At 39.4% G+C, this 26,129-nt stretch overlaps 1 protein-coding gene across 2 annotated transcripts; it reads left to right on the top strand.

Moving 5' to 3' along the window:
* Nucleotides 1-3,962: 3,962 nt before the first annotated feature.
* Nucleotides 3,963-26,102, top strand: ldb3b (LIM domain binding 3b). 2 transcript variants are annotated; one of them, XM_033985030.2, is made up of 10 exons: nucleotides 3,963-4,061; nucleotides 4,188-4,506; nucleotides 11,748-11,899; nucleotides 13,147-13,222; nucleotides 18,597-18,619; nucleotides 20,091-20,288; nucleotides 21,890-21,916; nucleotides 23,536-23,702; nucleotides 24,930-24,966; nucleotides 25,477-26,102. In XM_033985030.2, exons 2-10 carry the CDS (start codon nucleotides 4,408-4,410, stop codon nucleotides 25,571-25,573), a joined length of 876 nt encoding a protein of 291 aa, XP_033840921.1. In that variant the 5' UTR covers nucleotides 3,963-4,061; nucleotides 4,188-4,407; the 3' UTR covers nucleotides 25,574-26,102. The 2 variants fall into 2 exon arrangements, with proteins under 2 accessions (XP_033840921.1, XP_033840923.1); XM_033985032.2 differs by lacking the exon at nucleotides 21,890-21,916.
* The last annotated feature ends 27 nt before the right edge of the window (nucleotides 26,103-26,129 follow it).

The following is a 26,129-nucleotide window of genomic DNA, read 5'->3' as shown; positions in this document are numbered from 1 at the left end:
ACAGACCAATAGCCCTAACATCCTTGATCATGAAATGCCTAGAACACCTACTTCTTGGAATAATTGTACCAGTCGTCAGACAGCAACTGGATCCACTTCAATTTGCCTATAAGGCCAGGAGAGGGACGGAAGACGCTGTGGCCTGCCTGCTGCATCTTCTTCTGGAACATCTGGACTCTCCTGGCACTTCAGCACGGATTCTCTTTGCAGACTTCAGCTCCGCTTTCAACACAATTCAACGCCATAGACTCATATCAAAACTGAACCAACTCCAGGTTCCATCACGACTCATTCAAATAATACACAGCTTTCTTTCAAACAGACAACAGGCTGTCAGAGTTAATAATGCAATCACAGCCCCTCTTACCACCAACACCGGAGCGCCACAGGGCTGTGTACTAAGTCCATTCCTATATACTTTATATACAAATGACTGCACCAGCCCATCACCTGGAACAGTATACATTAAATATGCAGATGATACAGCTATATTAGGACTTCTCTCAGACAGCACATCACTTGGACAATATCAGAACTCTGTATCACACTTCACCACATGGTGTAAAGAAAATCATCTTCAACTCAACCTCAAGAAAACACAAGAAATGACCTTTGGCCCTGGAATATTTGACCCTACCAGTATTGACAATATCACAATAGACACTGTTGAACATTTCAAATATCTTGGACTCACAATTGATCATAAACTGACTTTTTACTTTCACACTCTGGACATTTCAAAAAGATGCAATCAAAGACTTTCTGTTATCCGTAAGTTAAAAGGACTCCATGTTTCACCACATCTACTGCTTATTCTGTACACCAGCATCATCCAACCTGTCCTACTGTACTGCTCACCATGTTTTCTTACCATGCTCACAGTTAAAAACCGTAATTCATTTACAAAAATAACCCACCTAGCAGCAAAAATCATTGGTCTCCCTACTCCCAGTCTGTCACAGTTAAACTCTAAAGCCATCACTCGTATAGCACAGACAATAACACAGGACCACACTCACCCACTGCACCGGTACTTTACTCTACTGCCTTCAGGACGACGATACAGGACTCTCAGATGTAACAAAGCACGCTTCAAAAATAGTCTCATACCCACAGCCATTATTAACTTGAACAATTTATAGACTACGGAACTCTAATTATCATTATGCACTTTTACAATGTCAATTACCTGCCTTTGTGTTTGTCCAATATATGTGATGTGTTTGTGTGGCATTGTATGTATGTATGGCGTTTTTCTCTGTGTGTTTTTGACTGTGAAGACAAATTTCCCCTCGGGGACAATAAAGTAACTAACTAACTAATCGCTGATAATGTTAAAAAGTGCAAGCATTGACCCGATAAAGATCAACCAACCACCTCCACCAGCGACTTTGACACTGTGCTGCCAAAACAAGCCCTTTATGACCTCTTCAACTGCTGGACTTCCTCTTGCTGTCCATTTATGTCCAGTGTCAGACAGAGGGCAGATTTAGTAAAAGCTGTTGATGACCCTTGAGCGTCTGGTAATTGTGCTGCGCTCAAGTGGAGATAAGAAGTGCAGCGGCTCTGGCCAAAACACTCCTGACCCCAGCTCCACTGGGTGCCCTTGAATACACAGAAATGATCGTTCCATGAAAATATTGATCAATAAATGTACACTCAAAATGTACCACTTCTCGAGAACTGATCGATTTTGAGTATGGCTGTGTTTCAGATGACCTCATCACACCTCTATAGGGCAATAATATTCACCACAGACAGGGGGCAGATACAAGTTATATTGTTGAAATGCAGATGTGTATCGTAACGCAGCAAGTTCTTGGGTCTTGTTCAGCATTTGTGCGTTTACCTTTTGGATATTTCATGGCAAAGCACAATGTAATCAATGGGAAACTCTGGCCCTCGCCGCTCATCTGGGAGTATGACATCATCACGGACTGACCATGCTTGTCCCTGATTGGTTAATCTACCTGTCAGTCATGCACATCTGAACTCAGAAAGATTCAACGGTGACCATAGAGTGTATATATAAATGGACATAGCTAACTTGCTAGCTGCCATGTTCCAAACAGGAAGTGATCATGGGCGTGCTTCTGGCTCCAGTTCACTCTCTATTGAAAAACTGTGGCCCCTCTCTCTGTAACTGCTGTTGTCAGACTCGTCATTCTGGGCTTAAAATGTTTGTATTAACCCGCTCTACATGATCCTGGGGTTTTTATTTCACTATTGTGTCTGTAAATCAAGATATGAACATTAATAACACACAAATCAGGCGCCTTCTTTTCCTGAGGTCACCCCCACTAGCGTTAGCAACCGGTTTGATCGACAGCGTTGCTAAAGACCCGCTCCCTGCTACAAGTGGGAAGGGGCGTTACCTTCAACAGCCTTGCTCCGAATTGGCTCTTTGGTTGCTATGATACTCGTGGTTGGAATTCCAAATATGGAATTTGGCTCCAAATTGGCCCCTGTAACTGTTAACCTCGATGAGCTTCATTTGACTGGAGCCGAACGCTGTGGGTGACGTGACGCTCACTTAGTCCACTTTTTTTATACAGTGTGACGGTGACCAAACTCACATTTTGAATAAGTATGTGTTCTGGATCCTAGGAAAGAGTGAGCAGAGATAGGGGATAGGTGAAAACAGTCATTTTCTTAGCACTAAGCTTCAAATGCAGTGCTGTACAGAATAACTCAAACATGCAGGAATCAAACCAAAATACAACTGTGAGTAAGCCAAAGATGAAAGAATACTGTAGTAACATGGCTTAAAACTCATATAAGTACTTTTTACTGAGTATATAAGGGCACACCACATGTTGTTTACTATAGTTATTTAGGGTTAAATGCTTTTTCCATCCAGTCAGAGTTATTACTGACCCCTAGTGGTGGGGTGAATTGTACGGTAGACTAAACGTGCAGTCCCAGGGGTAGTGCATGCAGCTTTCACTCAGTCTGTTATTAGCCTGTTACATAATGAAGGGTCTAGATGTCTACATACCACTACAACAGTTTTAGTATAGAGCCATTAAAAAGAGGGATCATTTTGTGGTCAAGTAACTCAACTACAGGCTCTGATTTCAATGTTTAGGTTATTAATATCAGTTTAAATGTAAATAACATATTTTTTTCCACACTTTTAGTCCTGGTTTAGTCTAAGTTTGAGCTCAGTTTGAAATTTGTTTGGTCTTGATCTATTCTAGACCTGGTTTAGTTCTGGCTCAGGCCTGGCTTATTCTCAGTTTTGTCACAATTCCTCTTAAATTAGAAATAATCTCACTTTAGTTACTTTTAAACATACAAAAATGGGCAATACACTGACTTCGGGTTGGACAAAAAATAGGTAAAAATGCAAATAACAGTTTTGAGAGCTCGAACTGCAGGATTTAATACAGCAAAATATAAAATAGAGTGATCCGTGCTGAAAAATATGAGAAATTGGAATTTGAGACTAAAGCAAAACCCATTTCACTACAAGAAGACATCCAAACTTTTAAACTAGCTCCAAAATCTCCCCAGGACTAAACAAGGCTTAAACGTGCACCTTGTAACTCCCAATGTCGTCACCTGCTTGTCCCCACGGAGCTACGTTTAACGCCATACTGTGGAACAATCCAGGCAAAGTAATACAATCTCCGTGGAGACAAGAAGCAGGTAGCATACACCGTCAACCATGAATTTATCTAGAGCGCCTTTAATCTGGCACTAAACCACATCTAAAACAATGGCTGTTCCTTTCTGGGTGTTAAGCCGGGCCTATCCCGTCTGCGGTGACATAATGGAGTCTGTGATAACATTATGAAGTGACAGAACAGCTCGCCGAAGTGAGAGAAAGAGAGAGGGAGAGAGGGAGAGGAAGGACTGAGGGGGAATGTGTCGCTGTCAGAGGGTCTATATTGGCAAAGTGAATCCGGCCCTCAAGCATTTCGAAGCTTCGAGTTACAAACCTTATAAGGCCCAAGGTCTATGTGTCTATGAGCCCACTTCTATTCTTAGGCCCTGTCTGCAGCTAACCTTCGGCTACCCTGCAAGCAACGCTCTCTCCAGCCAAATCGCAAAATTACGTAAATATATAGATTTTTTTGTTTGTAATCCAATTTGAATTTTGAAATATTTCTGTAGATTTTTCGTAGTTTACTCTAAAAGCATTGGGTGTTTGTTGTGATCTTGTATCTTGCATGTTTTTCCAGTGGCGTCGTCGGTTCCACCCCACCCACATTGAGGCAACCCAACCAGCACCTTCACCTCCACCCTTCACTCCAGGCTTGTTTGACCTGAGCAGACCGGGCAAAGAGAGGGTGCCACGGAGGATAGGCGGTAAATAAGGGGGCGAAATTCCAACATCCCACGCAGGGTATTCCCATCCCGAAAACCGGAGGTAGAAGAGTGGACTTCGTAGTTTGAACCAAAATGAGCTCAACGTATTCAGTGAGTCTGAACGGCCCTGCTCCTTGGGGCTTCAGGCTACAAGGAGGCAAGGATTTCAACATGCCACTGACCATTTCCAGGGTAAGACTATGAACAAAATATACAGAAGTGCAAAAATGCTCAAAATTTACCAAAAAGTGCATGTGAAATAAATGCTAGCTTGATCTGCAGCTATAAATATTTACAGTAAACGTTATCAAGCTAATTCTTTCAAGGCTTTCTTTATAAATTTTAAACCAAATTGGACGTTAAAACACAGCTACAAGCAAACTACAAGCTTCATTCGTGTTGGAGTCTATAAAAAGCAGCAAGGTTTCTCCATTTATACAGGGAAAACCCAACCCGACACCAGACTAAAGCATAGTTTCCTTTCTCAATGCATTTCAATGTGGCTATAGCACAATGTCCAGCTACCACCATTATGATAAATTTGCATGTCATTTTTTAACCAATTTAAGTGAATATAATGAAATGTGTTTTGATAATACTGATGTGAACGGGACATACTTTTAGGAGACTAGCTACCAATTTGGCATGCATAAAAATAATATGGAGTTTCGGTCGCCTATAGCAACCGTAAACCCGTTATCGATTCTTCTTCAGCTATTCACCATCTTTGACAGTTATGTAATGCGAGTATATATACTACAGGATCTCCATACATGTCCAAAATGACACCGGTCCCAGAGTATGTGCTTGTGAATACAGACTAGAGGAGGCAGGTGCCATTTAAAAAGCTCACAGGAGGCAGCAGAGGTTACGTAATATTAAGTGATGATGACATGGGGCTCACACATTAAGTCCAGAATAGACTGTCACGGCTGGACGCGCATAGTTTGGACAGGTCTAGAGGAGTTAAAGCGTTCAACTGCAAAAAAAGCAAGTTAATTTGTGAGGGTCTGGACTGGTGAAGTGCTGTTGCTATAGCGATTAAGAATTCAAAACTAAATCGAAGCTAAATATTATAGATTTTGAATGGTTAACTGTCAAATTGTATCATATCAAACTGAAACAAATGAGTAGTCAAATTTACAAGTTATAAATATTTTTCCAAAGCTGTACCATAATATTGTATGTAAAAATGATATTATATAAAAATTCATGTTAATTTGTTGTCATTGTCAGATTTTTTTTTTCAATTTTTTTTTACAGCAAAGTAAAGCTTTATTTGTGGGAAAAGCTATGCAATTTTACCAGACTTGGAACAGGCACAAACACTCGATGGTGACCCCTGGTGGTGATTTAAACTTTACAATTGACAAATAAACTTGTCTTGCTCCATGGTTTTAACAGCACACCATGATGGTAATGTAAACTTTTTTGTTTTTAATTTGTTTATTTACTTCCCATTTCCAATTTCAACAGTTCAATCCAGTTTTATATAGAGCATTTACAAACAAGATCATTTCCAAAGTGCTGCACAAAACAGATCTAAACTAAAATTAACTAATAAAGTGTATTCAAATGATAAAATTTATAAACAGAACAAGTAAAAACAAGAAAGAAAAACAAGTAAATATAAAATAGTCCTTAAACCCCAATGTAACTATTTGTGTTTGCCAAATGCTGTTTTCAACTTCACTCATCTTAGCGTCTCTCATCGAAAATCCATTATCTTCATGATATTCTAAGGTTTCAAAGTTTGCTGTACATTTGACTTTCTCCATTCGCATTTAAAATGTAAAAAAAATCCGTCACGTTTTCTGTAGGTTTGCAGTGAAGTCTCGGTTTGGTCCGACCGAGCAGAGTATTTACAGCAGACCCTTTAAATAGCTTCATAGGAGATGGGGGAACACAGTGTGGGGTGGATCTTGTATTACCTCCTGCAATAAAGCTGCACTATGTCACTTTTTCTGCTCATCTGAATGGATATATTATTGCTTTGCCTGAAATGTTCCACAGTACGACATTAAACCAACTTTTCTTGCATCTGTTCATTAGCAAAATTCCTTAGGTGGTGAAAAATACCTTGGAAAAACATTCTTACGGGCTCATCTTTCCGCAGACCTGACCTGTGACTTGGCCTTGTTGCGTCATGTGCTTGTTTACATGGAGACAGACAGGTTTAATGTTATACTGTGGAACATTCTAGGCAAAGCAATAGCTGGCAGAAACATGATTAAACCTCCAATAAAAACTTTATATAGGGGTTTCAAAATTCAAACTTCAGGATTATGGTGAATTTTGCAAATCCAACTGAAAAAATAAAGACCTAAATGATACAGAAATTATAATTTTGAATATTAGACAGTTCAAATATCTCATTTTGATTTGTAGATATATTTTTATTGTGGTTTGAGCCTTGTCTTAACATTCCAAGGCCGATCCAGATCCCTCTATGATATAACATTGTTAGATCATCGTCTGTGGTTAAGGCTTCTTCTTCAGCTCTACAACATAAAACACAGAGTTTGACGGGACCAGTGGGGTTGCAGTTACACTTTGACGTAACTGGCGTGGTTTGGATTTCAGCCTAGTTTTGCCAAGAACTAAGAAAAGACAGAGGAATGATGGCAGGAAATTCCAAGCATTTTGTAAGCAGGAAGATCTTTCACCAGTTTCCGAAAGAACTTAAAAGAGAAGCAATGCGCAGGTAGTAATGGAGACATTTTATAAACATGGGGGAGTGCATCAGGCTTCTTTGACAGGCAAGAAATCCCAATTAATGTTTTTTTTACAGAAAAAAAAGCCTCCATACTGCATCTGGGAATAGCATTACTGTCAACAGCTTGGTATTTTAATAAGCCCCAGTTTAAGTCCGGTACAAAGTGACATTCTGAGCTTCAAATTAACTGAATTCAAAACGGTGCAGCCAACTTCAAACCAAGCAGCTCTTGTTTTAGCCTCATTTTAAGTGCTTTTTTCTCAGTGTGCCAGCAGGGGTCCTCGAATAATATTACTTTTCTTCCAAACATAAGATAATTTATTCCCTCTTGATCTGAAGAACTTTAAGAGGACCCATAGAGCACCTTCCCCCATTCAAAAGACGTAATATATTGATGTGAATGGCTTAACCGCTATGACCACGGAGACGGCGGACATCTTGCATTGATGGCTAATACAACTACTTTTGTGAAACTTCGTCCACTGTAGTCAATTTTTTTAAACAAGTACAAAAACCTCCATCATTCTTAAAAAACATGGCTGTAGTTGGCATTTAAAACTGTTCAAACCGAGTTGGTTTGGTAATACAACCAAACTCTGGCTCCCGGTTGTGACGAGCCGACGCTGGGGCCGGTGACAAGAAGCTAGTGTTAGCAAGCAATGATTATGTCTGTGGATCAACTGAAGAGAAAATTGGTCCAGCTAAAACAGCGCACTGGGCTAAAGTGGATAATTATTCCCACATTTAGCAAATCATTGTCTGGAACATTTTTAGTAAACAACAGCCACTTTGCTTTGGTGCTACGCTAGCAAATGAAACAGGAAATATGTTATTCCACAGTCAGGTTCTGGTTATGATGAGGTTTAGGAACAGGTCCAGAGTCTTGGCAGAACTGTATTGTAGAGTCCATGCTCCTGTCCAGCTCTAAACACCAGGGACCACATAGAAAACACTCAGATTTCATTTATGTAAAAATGAATATCCAATGAGGTTCATTTGGTTTCTGCTCATTTATTTTAACAGATTCTTTTTCCAGACGGAGGTTTAGTTTGTTTTCATTCCTGTTTGGTAGAGACACGCACGTCTGATAAGAAGTTCCGACTGTGTGTGTGGTTCAAAGACAAAACAGCTGTCAGTGGTGCTGTCAAAAAAAAAAAAAACTGGCACTCCAAAGAATTGCGTTGCGGATCTGTTCTTTTTTTCTGTTAGTTTGTTTTCACACAGTTTCGACTGCTCACTAGCGTCTCAGAGTGGTCACATGATGTTTTTGTTATGTGACTGGTCAGCTGATTTAAAGGACGGCAGGATGACAGCGCCATCTGCAGGTGTGAAAGTAAACTAAACCTTGGTCTTAAAAAAGAATTGATTAAAATAAATATGTAATAAAGACTTTTAATCAGGTTATAATGTTTTTCCCTTCGTCGTTACCTCAGTCAAACTGGTACTTCAACTGACCCATGCATGTTGGAGTAATCCTGTATTATCAAGCCTGGACTGCTCAGAAAATTTATTTTCACCTACCCCCTATCACCACCCACTCCTCTGTATTTAGTTATTTATATTATTTTTAAAAATCAGACTCTGGATCCATACATGTAGGGTTCACAACTGTCCCACAGACATTTTCACCAATAAAAACACATTCATGAAAATGCGAAAATGGCACTGAGGAGGCGGGGCTTATCAGTCCTGCAGTTTATTTTTCAAACATGAAGTAGAGAAAAGTAGAGGAAACTGTTTTTAAGTCACTTTGGATCAATATCTCGGTTTACAATGAACAAAACATGAAAAAACGGTGATCTGTGCATGTTTACATTTGACACTAAAAATCGAACGCTTCCCCTTTAAGCTTGTGGTGTAAAAAAGATAAATATGAAGTTGAAATTTGCTGAATTAATAAAACGCCATGTTGATTTTAGTAAATTTTACCCAATGGTACATGACTTTTTTTGTAATTAAAATAAGAAAATGTATCTTTTTACACTTAAATAAAAAATACTCTTTCCCTCTGAAAAAAACTAAACTAAACAAAAACATATGTAGCTTGAATTAAGAAAATAAACCTTACATCTACTCAAATAACTCATTTTAACTTATCTATATGTAACTTTTGGCTGTGTACCTGGTCTTAGTGTTATCAGTGAGTGTCAGCAGCAGGTGTGGTACTCCTCCTGTACATGTACAAGTGTGTATATATGTGTGTGTGTGTGTCGGGGGTCATTCTCAGTGAAGCCCCAGGCATAAACAGAGTGGTGTATTTATAACACTCTTAACGGGTCCACTGTAAGGTTAGACCAGCTCTGAGGGCTCGCCTTTAAGTGCAGATCACGGGTCAGAAAACTAATTTCCTGAAAACTAAGATTTTGCTAAAACATCTTGCCTAGTTTTTACTTTTTTTTTTTTTTTTTTTTTACATTTTGGTAAAAGTTTATAAAGTTATTTCCTGGCTGGACACGGACAGCAGATAAGACATACGCAGAAGTAATTCCCACAGACTGTATAAAGAAGTGGACTAAGTGAGTGTGACGTCACCCACAGCGTTCGGCTCCAGTCAAATGAAGCTCATCGAGGCTAGAGCAGTTATAGGGGCCAATTTGGAGCCCAGTCCCATATTTGGAATTCTGCCCGCGAGTATCATAGCAACCAAAGAGCCAATCCGGAGCGAGGCTGTTGAAGGTAACGCCACTTTCTGCCCGCACCGCTGGTTTAGCAGGAACAACACTGTCAATCAAACCTATTACAAATGCAAGCGGGAGCAACTTCGGGGAAAGAAGGCGCCTGATTTATTTGCTATTAATATTCATTTTTTGATTTACAGACACAAGAGTGAAATAAAAACCCCAGGATCATGTCGAGCGGGTTAATACAAACATTTTAAAACCAAAATGATGAGTCTGACAGCAGCAGTTACAGAGAGAGGGGCCACAGTTTTTCAATGGAAAGTGAATTGGAGCCAGAGTCGATGGTCACGCGTGATCACTTCCTGTTTGGAACGTAACGGATAGCATATTAGCTATGTCCATTTGTAATTCCATAACTGTTACCTAGCAACCATAACATTAACAAGGGCCAAAACTGGTCTAAATTACACAATAGTTATGATTTGACTAATAAAAGCAAAAAAAACCCAAACCCTTTATTTAGTTAAATTAAAGGGTTTTTACAACTCAGCTCTACTTCCTGTATTTTTGAACTCTTCTACGAGTTTTATTTCCACAAACTGACACTTAACAGATCTAAAACTCTGATAAATAGTTAGCGCAGGTAATATCCCAACAAACATGAAAACTTGCCATATGGACGCTGAGCTAACACAAACACAACCAAAGCTATTCTGCAATCTCCATTCATAAAAATATCGCTGAAGCCAGAGACCAAGCCATCTGTTACGCCACATGCCCGGCACTGAGACTGGTAGCACTTCTCTTAATATTGATCAGCTGAAGTAAATAACTATTTTATTACAGCTTTTTTGACCATGAAGAGATGAGAGACAAATACATAAAATAAAACATACGTTGCCCCCTATTGGTTGAGCAAGTGAATGATATACTGGCATAATAATAAGATGGGGAAAACTTTAAGATAGACTCACTGGCCTTTTTCTATTTAGCATGTTAGCTCCTTTAACAAATGCACCTGAAAAAAAAGTATATAAAAATTATCCAAGAGCTAAAACAGGGCTGTCCAAAAAGCTGACAGAGATATTAAAACAAAACTAGATTTGAGCAAGTACTGAAAGATAATTACATTAATAGGATAAAATTGTACCTTTTCTGAATATTTGAATAATAAAAGCATTTTGTATTTTTAGTATAATTCCACATGCTAATATTAAAAAGCTAGTATTTGTGTCTTGAAAATTACATCCCACTAAAATAAAGATTGCCTTAGTGTTTGTCTTCAAAATCAAGTTTGAAATTTTAGCATTGTGACCATAGACTGTATATATAAATTGACATAGCTAATCTGCTAGCCGCCACTTTCCAAATAGGACTCCAATTCACTTTCTCTTGAAAAACTGTGGCTCCTCTCTCTGTATCTGCTGCTGTCAGACTTGTCATTTTGGTCTTAAATGTTCATATTAACCTGCTTTACATGATCTTGTTTTTTGGTTTTTTTATTTCATTATTATGTCTGTAAATCAAGATATGAACATTAATAACAAAAGAATCAGACGCCTTCTTTCCCCGAGGTCGCTGCCGGTACCGTTAGCAACAAGTTTGATTGACAGCGTTGCCAAGTTCGCCGCTCCCTGCTAAACCAGCGGTGCAGGAGCTTTAAATTCATCATGCTCGCTCCGGATTGGCTCTTTGGTTGCTATGATGCTCGTAGTCGGAATTCCAAATATAGAACTCTGCTCTGATTTGGCCCCTATAACTTCTAGCCTCGATGAACTTTATTTGACTGTGGGTGACGTCACACTCACGTAATCCACTTCTTTACACAGGCTACGGTCAGGACAACACTATGTCAAAATGTGTAAACAAATAGAACAACAGGAACTTAAAAACTGCCGTAAAAATGTATGAAAACCACTGATGGTTTGACGTTAGCGAGGTCAGAATGTTAGCAAGGCCAGACTGGAGACTGCTCTGACCTACTTCCTTTGCTCAGAGGTGTTGTTTTGGAGTGACCAGTGTCGTCTGAAACCCTACCCATTTCAGAATATGTGTCATTGACCTGCGGCTGACCCGTGCTTCTGACCTGTCCATAGATAACTCCCGGGAGCAAGGCAGCAGGGGGCAGTCTAACCCAGGGAGACATCATTTCGGCCATAGACGGAGTCAGCACTGAGGGAATGACCCACCTGGAAGCACAGAACAAGATCAAGGCTGCAACAAATAAACTCACACTCACAATGGTGAAGTAAGTACGAAAGTGTGTGTGAAACTACAACAAACTATAACAAAACTACAACAAACTATAACAAAATTACAATGAGACTTCAATGAAACTGTAAGACTACAAAGAAAATACGAGACTACAACAAAGCTACAATGAGAGTACAACAAAACTACAATGAGACTGCAACAAAATTATAATGAGACTACAACAAAACGACAGCGTAACTAAGAGATTACAACAAAACTACAGCCAACACATCACGATGACTACACTAAACCATGAATAGTGACTTACTTCATAATGAACAAAAGGGCCCATATGACAATATTTTCTGATCTCTGGTCTAATGTTGTTTCCTCATCCCAACCCTCCCTGGAGTTGTGTTTTATTTCATTCACACATGTTTAACACACAAACCTTGTTCTCTCAAACTAAAAACACTCTGCTCCACCTTGTGATGTCATCATGTGGTAATACAGGAAGTGCTCCACTGAACTAAAGGTAAAAGGAGCTGTTCACTTGAAAACTACCACTTCATGACATCACAAGGGAGTCCATTTTGTGTAATATAGGACTTTTAAGAATTGTTTTGGTTTTGTTTAGTCAGTCGATGTTTTGTCCCGTACATGTCTTTGGGCTGAAACTCATTTCTGCCACTGACACAAAAACCCAAGATCAGATTTAAAGCACAAAAACTATTATAAATCTACAATATTGCTAAAAATCATGAGCGTCAAGAAATAACAAACAGCAGAATGAAACACTTTAGTCGTTAGTTTGCATCTGCAATGAGTCAGGTGAATTATTCATTCAAACTTTTACAACTTAAATCTTATCATATAGCCAAAAAATAACAAAAAATGCCCCAGGAGTGCAAAGTAAAAGAAACACGATTAATATTGACCTTCAAATGTAGTTCCAGCTTTCATGTACAGACCGATGTGTTGATATAGTGAGTATAGTGATGTATAAAATGTATAAAGTCTTCATAGTTTATATAAAAAACAACGCCATTCCCCACATCTAATTTTCTGAAAACAAAACTTGTCTATGTTGTGGTACAGTTAGATTTTTGCATAGTCACAATAAGTACTCCTCAATATAATTATGAATAAGAGTGAAAATATCATATTCTCAAGAGCGAGTGTTTGGCTCCATCTTGTGGCTCCACATAAACATTACATTTTACATTTTAATTGATTTTCTCTATATTTCTATATTCACCATGGTATGTGTTTTTATGTAGTGTTTTATGTTTTTGTTTTCAGATCACGACGCCCTGTACCAGTCCCCACAGCAACACCCAGAATGGACTCCCCCATGCCAGTCATCCCACACCAGAAGGTAAAAAAAACCATGTGTACACCCTCACTTATGTTTCAGCGCCCTCTAGTGTAACAAATTGCCATCACGACTATACACGCACAACATGTTTCTCTTTTTTTATCTGCTTTAACGTGCCATTCACCCCCTTAAGGAGTGTTCAACAGGGATTTTAAACATCTCTCCATCTAAAAGAGAATCAGAACCAGCATCTGCAGTGTCATCTCCTGGCCAGCGGGGGGTGTACAATTCCCCGATCGGTCTGTACTCTGCAGAGACTCTGGCAGAGATAAAGCAGATGCAGGGCAGGGTGGGCGGAGTTTCAGCAGCACTGGGGTATGTCATTTAAATTAGCTGCTAAAGCTAATAGAAACATTTAAAGGAGAAGTAAGCAAAGTTTTAATAGCATCCATAAAATTAACATTATATTTGTGGATTACTACATAGGCAGCATCCAACATTTTCAGTTCTAGTTGCCTTTATATTTTTAGAATGCACAGAAAAAAGCTAGTTAACCACAGAGGAGTCGATGGGGGCAAAGGGGTCTGTTGTTCCGGGCCCCAGAGTCTTGGGGGCCTGGCTTCATGACCCAAGCTAGGGAAATTTCTGTCGACGGCCCTGCTCGTCCATAATGTTCTCCATTATATCATAGCTGTTTTCACTGATAACAAAATACAATTATCTAAAAGTTGTTGGAACATGGAACTTATTCAACACATTTAAATTACAATTATTCATATCCAGAACATTTTAAAACTGTCAGCAACTTTAAAATCCAAAACCAGTATCAGATCAGTGCTTCCTAATCCCAGTAAACCGACTTGTAATGTGCAAAATACCACTGAAAGCTATGAGCGGAAGTGAAGAAAAAAATACTGTAGTATCTTCATTACAAATTGCTTATTAAAACCTTTACAGCTCAAATGCGGTACTACAATAAAAGTCTCCAAAACTACTGTTCAATCTAAAGCAGTTCAAAATGTGTTATGGTAAAGAAAATAAAGGCAAAATAAAAAATATGATTAAACTGTAACGGATTTATGCCATGTACAAGATCATAAAGACATAAGCAGCAATACAGAAATACAAAAATGAGACGCTTCAGTAGTAAGTTTGCATCTATAATGAGGTGTTATTAAAACTTCTACACCCCAAATCTTATCTTAGTAAATAAAACTAAAATATTCCTCACTAGTCCAGAGAAAAAGTGGTGATAAAAATCCCATAAACGAAAGGGTTAAAGCTGCTTCTCCTTTAAATGGCTCCTCCACAGAGTTAAGTTTGGATTGCCTCACTCGCTCCCCTGAACCTGCACTTGATATTAACCGCACTGATAAACGTGGAACATTCCGATGCCGTCCCGGACGTGTGCAGGGCCACGTGGGGGTATCTGTCGGGGTACTTGCGGGTACATACCCTCACCCACAGCTCCCGATTGCTGATGTGTGCAGGAACACGAGCGGATCACATCTCACTGTCACTGGAGTTAGATCACGTTTGGGTTTAAGGCTGACACTAAAGGTCGCCAACGCAATACACCAACGTCTGAATGTAGCGTCTATCATCTGAGGCGGTCCTGGTTTTTATGTTTAGTCCAGGTTTAGTTCTGGTCTAGTACTCGTTTAGTCCAAGTTTAGTCCGAGTTTAGTTCGGGTTTAGTCCAGGTTTAGTTCTGGTCTAGTATTCGTTTAGTCCGGATTTAGTACTTGTTTAGTCCGAGTTTAGTCCGGGTTTAGTTCTGGTCTAGTACTTGTTTAGTCTGGGTTTAGTTCTGGTCTAGTACTCGTTTAGTTCAGGTTTAGTTCTGGTCTAGTACTCGTTTAGTCTGGGTTTAGTTCTGGTCTAGTCCAGGTTTAGTCCAGGTTTAGTTCTGGCCTAGTCCGGGTTTAGTACTTGTTTAGTACTGACCTAGTCCAGGTCTAGTCCAGGTCTAGTCCAGGTCTAGTCCGGGTCTAGTCCAGGTCTAGTCCAGGTCTAGTCCGGGTCTAGTCCGGGTCTAGTCCGGGGGTCTAGTCCGGGGGTCTAGTCCGGGGGTCTAGTCCGGGGGTCTAGTCCGGGGGTCTAGTCCGGGGGTCTAGTCCAAGTCTAGTCCGAATTTAGTCTGAGTACGGGTCTAGTACTTGTTTAGTTCGGGTTTAGTTATGGAGTAGAACTTATTTAGTTCCCATGTCTGGTCTAGTCTCAGTCTAGTCCCGGTCTAGAAATGATGGATGAATTTAAGTCTAAAACTGTCCACTATAGTGTAAGAAAATCAACACATAAGAACATATTTATCTCAATGCAAGAGTGAGAACAGAACCACAAACTCTCTGGTGACTGGTCAAACTTGTTCACTATTCAAGAATAATTTTAAATATGACATAATTAGTATCTCGCTGAAAACATCTCTACCCACATGAATGCACTGTGTCCTGTAGATATGGAAACAATGATACAGGACGCATTTATCTCTCTGCACACGAGAGAACAGAACCACAAACTCTCTGGTGACTGGTCAAACGTGTCCTGTATTCCTGCGTAAGCCTTCAGTATGTGTTACATGAGGGTGTGTGGGATGTGGGGGGCGGGAATAGTTCCTGGGGTTAATTGGGGCTGGTATCTGAAGCTTGTAGAACGCTTGGCTCTTGTGTCGGTCTAATGCCATCGTCCTCCGTTTCATCGTACAGTTACTCACACGGTACAGTCAGGTGTCCCCAAAACGTGAGCCAGCCAACCCCCCCTCCCAGCCCCCTCACTCCCCTCACCCTCCTCTACTCCATCAGCCCCCTCTTCCCTCCTTACCCCCATCAATGACCTCCCACACCCCCAGAGTCGAGATGGGTAGCTGCCATAGAACCACAGACTGTATATGTAAATGGACAGAGCTAACCTGCTAGCCGCCACGTTTCAAACAGGAAGTGATCATGGGCGCACTTCCAGCTCCATCGACTCTGGCAGACTCGTCATTTTGGTCTTAAAATGTTCGTATTAACCCGCTCTACATGATCCTGGTGTTTTTATTTCACTATTGTGTCTGTAAATCAAGATATGAACATTAATAACAGACAAATCAGGCGCCTTCTTTCCCCGAGGTCACTCCCACTAGCGTTAGCAACAGGTTTGATTGACAGCTTTGCTAAGCGCCCGCGACCTTTTGCTCTGGACCCTACCTGAACAATTACAACTAGTACAACTACTCCTACTTCTACTCTTACTACTACTGCAACTACTACCACATAGACATCAAGTTGTGATATTAATACTAATTTTTGTGAAAGTTTGAAGCAAAAACTGCAATCCAAAACTGATTAATTTCACAGCCCCGTCAGCTCACCTTAGCCCACCTCATACTCGGGACACAGCTGCTGCCCCCTGCTCTGGTTACACCCCTCCTCCCCCCTCTCTCCCCTCCTCCCCCCTCTCAAAACCGGACCGGGACCTCCTGTCTCTTCCCGTCCCATGTGGCTCACAGTTGGCAGTTGTAAAGGTAAAAGGTGACGAGAGTGAAACGTGCCAACTGTGAAAATATAGAGGCTTTATAAATACTACAATATGGAGACTATGAAATGACATAATGACACGCAGCTTAATGCAAATATAATTCAATTTCTGCACAAAATGGTTGGAGTGTTCACTACAAACAAAGTTGTCATTTTGATCCTTTGTTATTTTTTATTCACTTCACCAACCTAATAAATGTGGATTACAGTGAATAATAAATCTAATATTCAAGTTCCACTGGTTAGATTTAAGGCAATTTTTCTGTTTTTCTCAAACTTTGTATTTCCTCATGAGACAAATATGTTTGTCTCATCATATCTTCATAAAAATAATAATGGTGTTGGAGAGTGGGTTGTTTCCACAGATTGGAAGGCTCACATCTGTCAGTCGACCCCAGGGCAGCTGTGACCACGCCACCACACTGTAGCGTTTTAATTTATACCACAATTCCCAATTTCTTGAATTTTTTATTTTATATATAAATGTGTAGGTATGTGATTAATACAATTTAGAACTTTTACTGGAACTTCTTTGTGGTTTAATGAATAATGATTATAGAGCTGGGCTTTCACTTCTACCATATCTTCCAATTTCCTGATTTTGTATTATTTTATCTTTTTTTTTTTTTTTTTTTTTTTTTTTAAAATTTTTGTTATTTTTTATTATTGTTTTTATATATTTTTATTTATTTTGTTATTATGTTTATTATTAATTTATTTTGTGTTTATTATTTGTATTTATAGTTTTTTTTATATTTTTATCATTGTACTTATTATTTTTAATAGCATTTTTTATTTTATGTGTAAGTACTCTATTAATATCAGTCCTATTCTTACAGCCTTTACTGGCAAACTCAAGACCCACATATTCAGACCTGTTCCCTCTTTTCAAATGTACTTTTATCTTTTAACACTTTTATCTTTACAATAATTAAACATCTTTTCTCTTTTCTTTTCTGTTTATATTGTATTTTAAACAGCAGTGACCTTCACTGTCTTAACGGCGCCTCAAATAATATTCATCCTTATCTTATGTAAAGAACGCACATTTTAAACCCATGATGCCAGTTTACTGTACAACATTCATGCCATCATTTTAAAAGGCGTCTCTGTAAATGTCTGGGAGGGCATCAGGTGATCCGCGTGGCTAAAACGGTCCCAGGTCACATGATCACCTCTGCTCCTGTCACTCACGCTGCACTAAACTAATGAGACTCCAGAGCTAAAAAATACATGTACAAAGACTAGAGCGGCAAACTGGAGCCAGCTAGTACATCACAAAGACTGCAGCAACATGTCCTGTGTGTCAGATGCCCTCCCTGGACATTTCAGAACATATTTTGTACAGATCGAAAACTACAGGGTTAGCAGCTTTTATGCAGAATAAGACCCCATGGAGACACAGGGAGGGCATCTGACACACACAGGGAGGGCATCTGACACATACAGGGAGGGCATCTGACACACACGGGGAGGGCATCTGACACTGGGACATTTCAGAACATATTTGAACATACATAAACTACAGAATTAGCTGTTTTTATGCAGAATAAGACACAAGATTTTGTTGTTTATGAAGGAAATTGTGGTACTTCAAACATGGCAGCCCTTTACATTACCTCAACTCGTGACTTCGATTTGTTTTAAAAAGGAAACTAGAACAGAACCCTAATATTAAAACACAAGTCGCAGTACTTCAGTCAGAAAAGTTACACTCCGATACTTTCCCAAATGTCTCCACCCGACTGTAGAGTTTAAAAAAAACACTTGGACGATGACAAACTGAGGCCATCCCTCCTGTGCGCCGGATTAGTGCCGCTTTGGACTTGGATACTTTCCTACCGACACTATGCCATTGTTGTGTCCAAAATACCAGGGATATTTAGCCCCTGTGTCTGTCTTCTGGTGTGTTACAGGTCATCGCAAACACAGCCGCAAAGTCAGTACCCATAATGCATCAGTGCTTGATCTGCATGAGCCTGGGGTGAATGCTACACGGGGCTATTCCTGTGTCGTGTGTCAATGGGGATATTTTTAAAGTTTGTGAATGGAGCGTTGTGTTGTTTCAGTGGAACAATACCAATATAAATCTTCTGAGTTCATTAAAGTGATAGTATGGAACTTTCTGGAGGTGCCACATAACCTGCACGATTACATGGAAATAGAATGTTAATCCCGTACTGCGGAACATTCTCCATGGACATTGATTACATTTTATACTGTGGAACATTATAGTAAAAGGTACAAGGCAAGAGGAGGCACTACTCTAGGCCAAATACAAATCAGGTTTGTGAAGATGCAAGCTCTTTATAGGAAAGATGCATGGTTTTGTACGTTTCAGTGCAATAAAAAATAAATACATAAAAATCCCCAAAAAAAAATCATAATAAAAAAGAATAATAAAAATAAATAATAACAACTTTACTTATATTTTATTTTTAATATTACTTATATATTGTATTTATTTTTTGGCAATAAGTTACATACTTTAATAATAATCAGTTATTATGGTTAGAATGATTATTATTTACAATCTGATGTTTCAGTTTTAAGATTATTCTGAGCCAGATCAGTTTAGAGAAACATCGTCATAAATAATGAGCTAAAAACAGTAAAAACAGCTTAAATTTAAACTCAAACTGAGATTGTACCAAAGCCATTAACTCAACAGAATTATATTTCACTGTAAAGTTACGTGTCGTTTGCGTTAACATGAAAAAACTGTGTGTTTGTGTTTATTTTTTCATTCATGCTTCTGTTCAGAAACATGAATGAACGAAGCACGAGGGAATGGTTGGGTTTTACGTGTGTCTTAATTTAGACGTCGATGTTTTGGTTAAACAGGATGAGCCATAACATTACGACCACTGCAGTAAGTGTGGTTTGGAGTGACTCTTTTTATGACTTATTCCATAGCAGTGCATGTGTTTGGTTTTCTGGTCTGTAGTGGCCTGCCTTGACTTTTTATGTGTTAAATTTACCGCCGTTTTGTAGATATTTATTTTTTATTACAATATATAGATGCATCAGCCAATGTAGAAGACATATCTAGGCACAGCTGTTGTTGTTAATCAAGTTTCAACTTTTTCCATTGATATAAGAGAGTATGGTGGCCCACTTAGGTCAATTTACCCTCTAAATATCAATTGTCTCCATGGGTTTCAAAAATGATGAAAAATTAGGATTGTTGCCATAGAGATTAGCAATTTAAAACACAATATTTTATCTTCTGAATGTGTAAAAAATTCTCAATATGTTGCATACAAAAGTAACTCATGAACAAAGTAATAATAACTGTTGTAATTTCCCTAATCTTTCACTTTTTTACCCTCACAACCCCTTTTTCCCTCCTTCACTCCTCTCCGGTTGCACCTGCACACTGGTCCTACACCGCCCCCTGCCTGTCACAGTGTGGAGTACACCCCCAGCTTCAACCCCATCGCCCTGAAAGACTCTGCGCTCTCCACCCACAAACCCATCGAGGTGCGGGGCCCCGGGGGTAAAGCCACCATCGTCCACGCCCAGTACAACACCCCCATTAGCATGTACTCACAAGACGCCATCATGGACGCCATCGCCGGACAGTCACAGGCTAAAGGTCACGAGAAGTGAGTAGTGACGGGATTGGTGGGTTATAATGGCAAAAAGTCGATTCGTAGCTGCAAATCAAAGGGTTTTACAATGATGAAAATTTAAGGCAGTTGGTATAAAAGTTAATATTTCAAAATAATTTAATATTAACTCAAAATGAAATTACGTAACAGGATAAAGTTATGTAGGGGTGAAGGAGTGAGCTACGATATAAAAAAACAGGAAACAGGAAGCTTTGGTGACAGATGGAGGTAAATGGAGCGACAGTGGCTCAGTTTGTGCAGCGTTTGCCCACTGATTCGAAGGTTGCCAGTTTTGAATCCTGCTCTCGACATAAACGTAATTGGTAGAGCAGTCAGATCCACCGACCCACAGGTTGGAGGTGCGATTCTAGCTCCTAAAGATGAATGCTGTCGTGGTGTCCTTGGGCAAGACACTTAACCCACCTCGCCACCAGTGTTTGTGTACACTGGGGTTATGAATGTGCGAGTGAATGGGTGAGTGGTTCCTTGATGTAAAGCTCTTTGAGTGACTTGAAGGTGGAAAAACGCCGTCTATTTACCATTTGGCAAAACTGTACGACTCATTTCTAAACCAGACCCTCATTTGTGCAGGTATCAGTAATAAGAAAGTTAATTAAATAGAACAAATTTGAAGTTTCCTAAACCAAGAATCGACAAAAAACGTTGTTATCGACTTAGAAATCCAGAAATCAGATTGTGTTTGAGAAAATTGGACAAGAAAAAAAAAACAAAAAAAAAAAAAAACTTGCAGTGTTCTTTCCAACGCAACAATAAAAATAATAAAATAAAAATAAGTAGTAGTAATATAGACTGAATTATTGACCTGGAGAAGCAAAACATGTTCATACAGTGCACAATAAGTCTAACCTCGCATAAACTTCTATTATATTCTTGAAAAACAAAAATATTTCAAGGCATGGTCATATTTTCAATATTTAAGATACGGTTCAATTCAAGATGGATGTTCAAAATTCACAGAACAAAATAAAAAGAATAAAAAGAACAGTTTGAGTGTGTTTCTAACCAATGTGTTAAAGATACACTATGTAAGTTTTACCACGACTTTGTGTCCATCATCACTATTTCAAATTCCAGATGTCGTCACTAAGATGATTTGTGTTTTGGTTAAATACAGATACAGGAAAAGACGAAGTTTAAATCTGTCAACTGGACAAATCGTTGTAGGAGTGAAATAAAATAAAGATTAAATAAAAGGTAACAAACTAATGCTCAAAATGTATTAAAGCAGTAGTAGTGGTAGTAGTATTAGTAGTAGTGAAAAATAAAATAAAAAGCTAAATAAAGCTCAAAATGTATCAAGAACAGATTTAAACCAATAAAAACTGTGACCTGCTCATTATAAACCCCACACACGTGTAAGTCCCAGCCCCTCGTCAGCGTTAAACCACATTAAAGAGTCTCATGGGCCTTTAGACGCTCTGGGCTTTTCCGTGTCGTCTTTGTCTGTGCCTCCTGTTTGTGCCATTCACCCACTCTCCCTTTGCTCATCTCATCCACAACCAAACCAACCTCCACCCCACCTCTGCCGCCCCACCTACCCCACCCAACCTCTCCCCTCCTGGGCATGACTGCAGTGAGGAACCAGCTGGCTCTCCCCTGGCGTAAGTACAACCTCCATCCCTCCGCCTCTCCTCCGCCTCTCCTCTGCCATCGGGCCATTCTGTCGTTCATTTTTCTAATTGCTTGTGCATTGCTACATGTCGTACATCTCGTACTAACCTTCAAATGATAAATAAAAGTCTAATGTCTGTATTGTTTAAGTTTTTGGGGTATTTGTGAACAAACCATAGTCTGTATAATGAAGTGGACAAAGTGAGTGTGATGTCACCCACTGCGTTCGACTCCAGTCAAATGAAGCTCATCGAGGCTAGAGCAGTTATAGAGGCCAATTTGGAGTTACCATAGCAACTAAAGAGCCAATCAGTAGCGAGGGTGTTGAAGGTAACGCCCCTTTCTGCTTCCACCATTGGTTTAGCAAGAAGACGGAATTTAGCAACAGGTTTAATTGACAGCATTGCTAACGCTAGCAGGAGCAACCTCAGTGAAAGAGCGCACCTGATTTGCCTGTTATTAATGTTGATATCTTGATTTACAGACAAAACAGCAAAATAAAAACCTCAGGATCATGTGGAGAGGGTTAATACGAACATTTTAAGACCAACCTGACAAGTCTGACAGCAGCAGTTACAGAGAGAGGGGCCACAGTTTTTCAATAGAAAGTGAATTAGAGCCAGAGTCGATGGAGCTGAATCACGCTGACACTCACTTCCTATTAGAATGCAGGGGCTAGCACGTTGGCTATGTCCATTTATATATACAGTCTATGGTACAAACGCAGTAACCGGGAAGGCTGTGCGTTTTTTGAAAGTACTTTGGAGTACTTTGAGTGTGTAATGTTAGTGTGTATGTACTGTGTTATTGGGGTAAGACGTCAAAGAGACAAGCATGGGAATGTTCTCGGTAACTATAGTAATTATGATTTATGTATGAAGTAACTGAAAGACACACTGACTTTGCTAACGTTCACTGAAAAAATATTAAACACAAAAATATTATGATATAAAACTTAAAATCCACAGACAGTAGAAAAAAATGGACCAGAGGACAAGAACTTGGGATTGCTTGGAAACTCTCCAACTCCAATTGTTCTATAGGTGGCATTTATGTAGTACTTTAAAGTGCATTATGGAACTTTTCTGATCTTGTGTTTCTGCTTGATTAAAGGGAGATATTATTGCTTTACATGAAATGCTCTACTGTATGGCATTTATTCAATTACAGGTAGTTTTATTGCTCTAAAATACTTTGGAAGACACACACTCTTACTGTGGGTGTGGTCTCCTCTCCATAGATCTGACCAATGACTTAATAAGCAATAAGATCTCCATGGTAGACCCTCATGCCACTGATATTACAAACCCATTTAATGTGTATGATGGTCTATTATGTTGTACTGTCTATGGTAAATTTTATAAAAACTTAACATTTTAGAAAACACATAACTGACCAGAGAGCAATGATTGTCCATCTTTGATACAAGTATGTTGAAGTACTCAGACATACTCTTGTTTAGCTAATTCTATCGTTAGCGTTAGCCCAACTTTAGCCTTAAGAACCTGTTATGCCCATGTACAAAGATGGTCTAATGTTTGCTCTTTGATCAGTAATCCCATTTTCACGTTCGCATTTTTACCCCGGTCCCTTACCTCCATGCTCCCAGTGCGTTGCCCATTAAGGACCCGGTGGTAGACTGCGCCTCGCCCGTGTACCAGGCCGTGATCAGACCCGCCGAAGCCCCCCAGGACATGAGCGAATGGGCTCGCCGAGCCGCCAACCTCCAGAGCAAGAGCTTCAGGATCCTGGCACACATCACCGGCACCGAATACAGTACGTGTTAACAGTGTTTTTTTTTGTTTTTTATTTTAAGTCCGATATGACACAAAATGCATTCTTGTAAGCTTTAAACCAGACCAGTTAGAATGCAGCTTCCTGATCAAAACTGTACCTAGAGTTGTGTTTTGTTCATTCACACATGTTTGAAGATGTAGACAGACTAATAATAAACAGTTACTCAAAGCTCAAAATGCTCTGTTCCACCTTGTGATGTCATGAAGTGGTAGTTTTCAAGTTAACAGCTCCTTTTACCTTTGGTTCAGTAGAGATTAGTAATTCCAGGGTTGAAATAATCTCAATGATTCTAGTGAAGGTGTATGGAGTTTAAAAACACAATGGAGCACTTCCTGTATTACCACATGACATCACAAGGTGGAACAGAGTGTTTTCAGTTTGGGAGAAGAACTAATCTGCCTAAATCTGCAGGGTTTGTGTGTTAAACATGTGTGAATGAAACAAAACACAACTCCAGGTCTGTTTGTGATGAGGAAAAAGTAGAACAGACATAAAATAATAGTGTAATATAATAATAATAAATAATGGCTTACACTTGTAATGTGCTTTTTCAAAGCGCTACACTATAGTCATTATTCATTCATTTTCACACTTGGTGGTGGTAAGTTACTACTGTAGCCACAGCTGCCCTGGGGCAGACTGATGGAAGAGAGGCTGCCAATCTGCGACATCGGCCTCACCGACCATCACCTATCATTCGCAGACACACCACTTTCATACTAGGCCCCACTGAGCCACTGTCACATATGGGGCCTTTAAGTGGGACTAAAGACCTAAACTCCACCCACAACCACACTTCAAATAGAGCTGCAAAAACTGGGCGGGGCCTGGAGGACTAAAGTGGCAAGTGAGGGGCGGGGTCTGGAGTTATAAGGAACAGTGCGATTAGTCTAACAGGTATACACACTTCAAACTCCACCCTTGCAGCAGGTGTTTGTCATCAAAAGAGGCCACTGGAGGCAGCACATAAAACTGCAAATGTACCAAGTTGGCACTAAAATTAACCAAAAGTGACTAGGAACAGAAGATAATGCTACTCAAACACCATGCACATAGTCTAGTAGTGAAAAAAAGTGGATTTGGTGTTTAGTTCCACTTTAACCACAGGCTCGTCATGGTTATGTAAAACTCACATACAAACAAATTGAAGTTTTGAGTTACTTTTTCTGTGATAGTAGACTTATATTTATTCTTTCATTTGTTCAGTGCAAGATCCAGATGAGGAGGCTCTGCAGAGGTCGAGGTGAGGCGTCCATTTACACCCACAAACTCACAACATTTATGTAGCATTTAAAAAAGAACACAGTGTTATTGCCACTGACAACGGCTAACCAAGAGTGGTGGAATCTAACGAAGTACAAGGAGTGCATTTTACAGTGGATACTTTTTACTTTTACTTCACTACATTTGAGAGCAGTATCTGTACTTTCTACTCCACTACATTTTTTTAACAGGATGGAAAAGTAAAAGTAGTTTTCATATTATTTTGAGGGGTTATTTTTATCATGTTTGTGGAAAAATCCTGACTAAAGTTTTCAAGCTCGAGCTTTGAACAGACCTCCACCAGAAAAGTTACACAGTGCAGCTTTACATCTGCTAGAAGAGAAGCTGTCACCCAAGTTTTTTCTCTATGTGTCGGCAAATATCACACTGAAAGACCCCTATAAGATATATTAACAGTAGAAGTAGAAGTAGAAGTAGTAGTAGTAGTTCAGTTGTACAATATTTACATTCGTTTTACCTGTTTTTTCAGGGAGAAGTTCGAGTCTGAGGTGAAGGGGCCACGCTTTGCCAAACTGAAGAACTGGCACCACGGTCTGTCAGCACAGATCCTCAACATCCAGGAATAAAACCAGCAACCACCAACTACTACGACAACAATACCGCAATACAAGCAACATAAGTACATAAGATATACAAAGAAGGCAAGATGGCCACCATGGACAAAACAGTGGGGAATTATTTAAAAATGTTTAAATTATGGAGAAAAAGGCGGAGGAGGAAGAAGACTTGTGAATGTGAGGTAGTTGCTAGTTTAGGAGGATGTGAGACTTTAGCGGTTAGCGTGAGAATGCTACGTGTTCATAAGCTCCATATTAACTGTATTGTCTGCTGCTAAGATCTGATTTTGCATTTGGGTTTTAATTTCTTTTTGTTTGTTTGTTTGTTTGTGTCCGTCTTTCTCGAAGTGAAGAGAAATTGTACAAAAATAAATAAAGTAAAAGTGACAGTAAGAGGTTCTTTCATGCCCCCAGTGGCAGTGCTGTGTAACTGCTCATGATGTAACAGCACAAAAGGACAAACATGTAAAAATGCACTCAGAATGTACTAATATCAATGTGAATAAATGTAAATTATTAAAAACTAAAAAACTGCAAAGTGTGTCATTTTAATATTAATAACTTT

This window comes from Periophthalmus magnuspinnatus, chromosome 19 (genome assembly GCF_009829125.3).
Source record: "Periophthalmus magnuspinnatus isolate fPerMag1 chromosome 19, fPerMag1.2.pri, whole genome shotgun sequence".
NCBI lineage: Eukaryota > Metazoa > Chordata > Actinopteri > Gobiiformes > Gobiidae > Periophthalmus > Periophthalmus magnuspinnatus.
This window is presented reverse-complemented; position numbering and strand designations above follow the sequence as displayed.

Coding starts and splice junctions, on each gene's coding strand:
- ldb3b (XM_033985030.2), top strand. CDS start 4,408: ATGAGCTCAACGTATTCAGTGAGTCTGAACGGCCCTGCTCCTTGGGGC. Junction 4,507..11,747: donor TGCCACTGACCATTTCCAGG/GTAAGACTATGA, acceptor ACCTGTCCATAG/ATAACTCCCGGGAGCAAGGC. Junction 23,703..24,929: donor CATCACCGGCACCGAATACA/GTACGTGTTAAC, acceptor TCATTTGTTCAG/TGCAAGATCCAGATGAGGAG.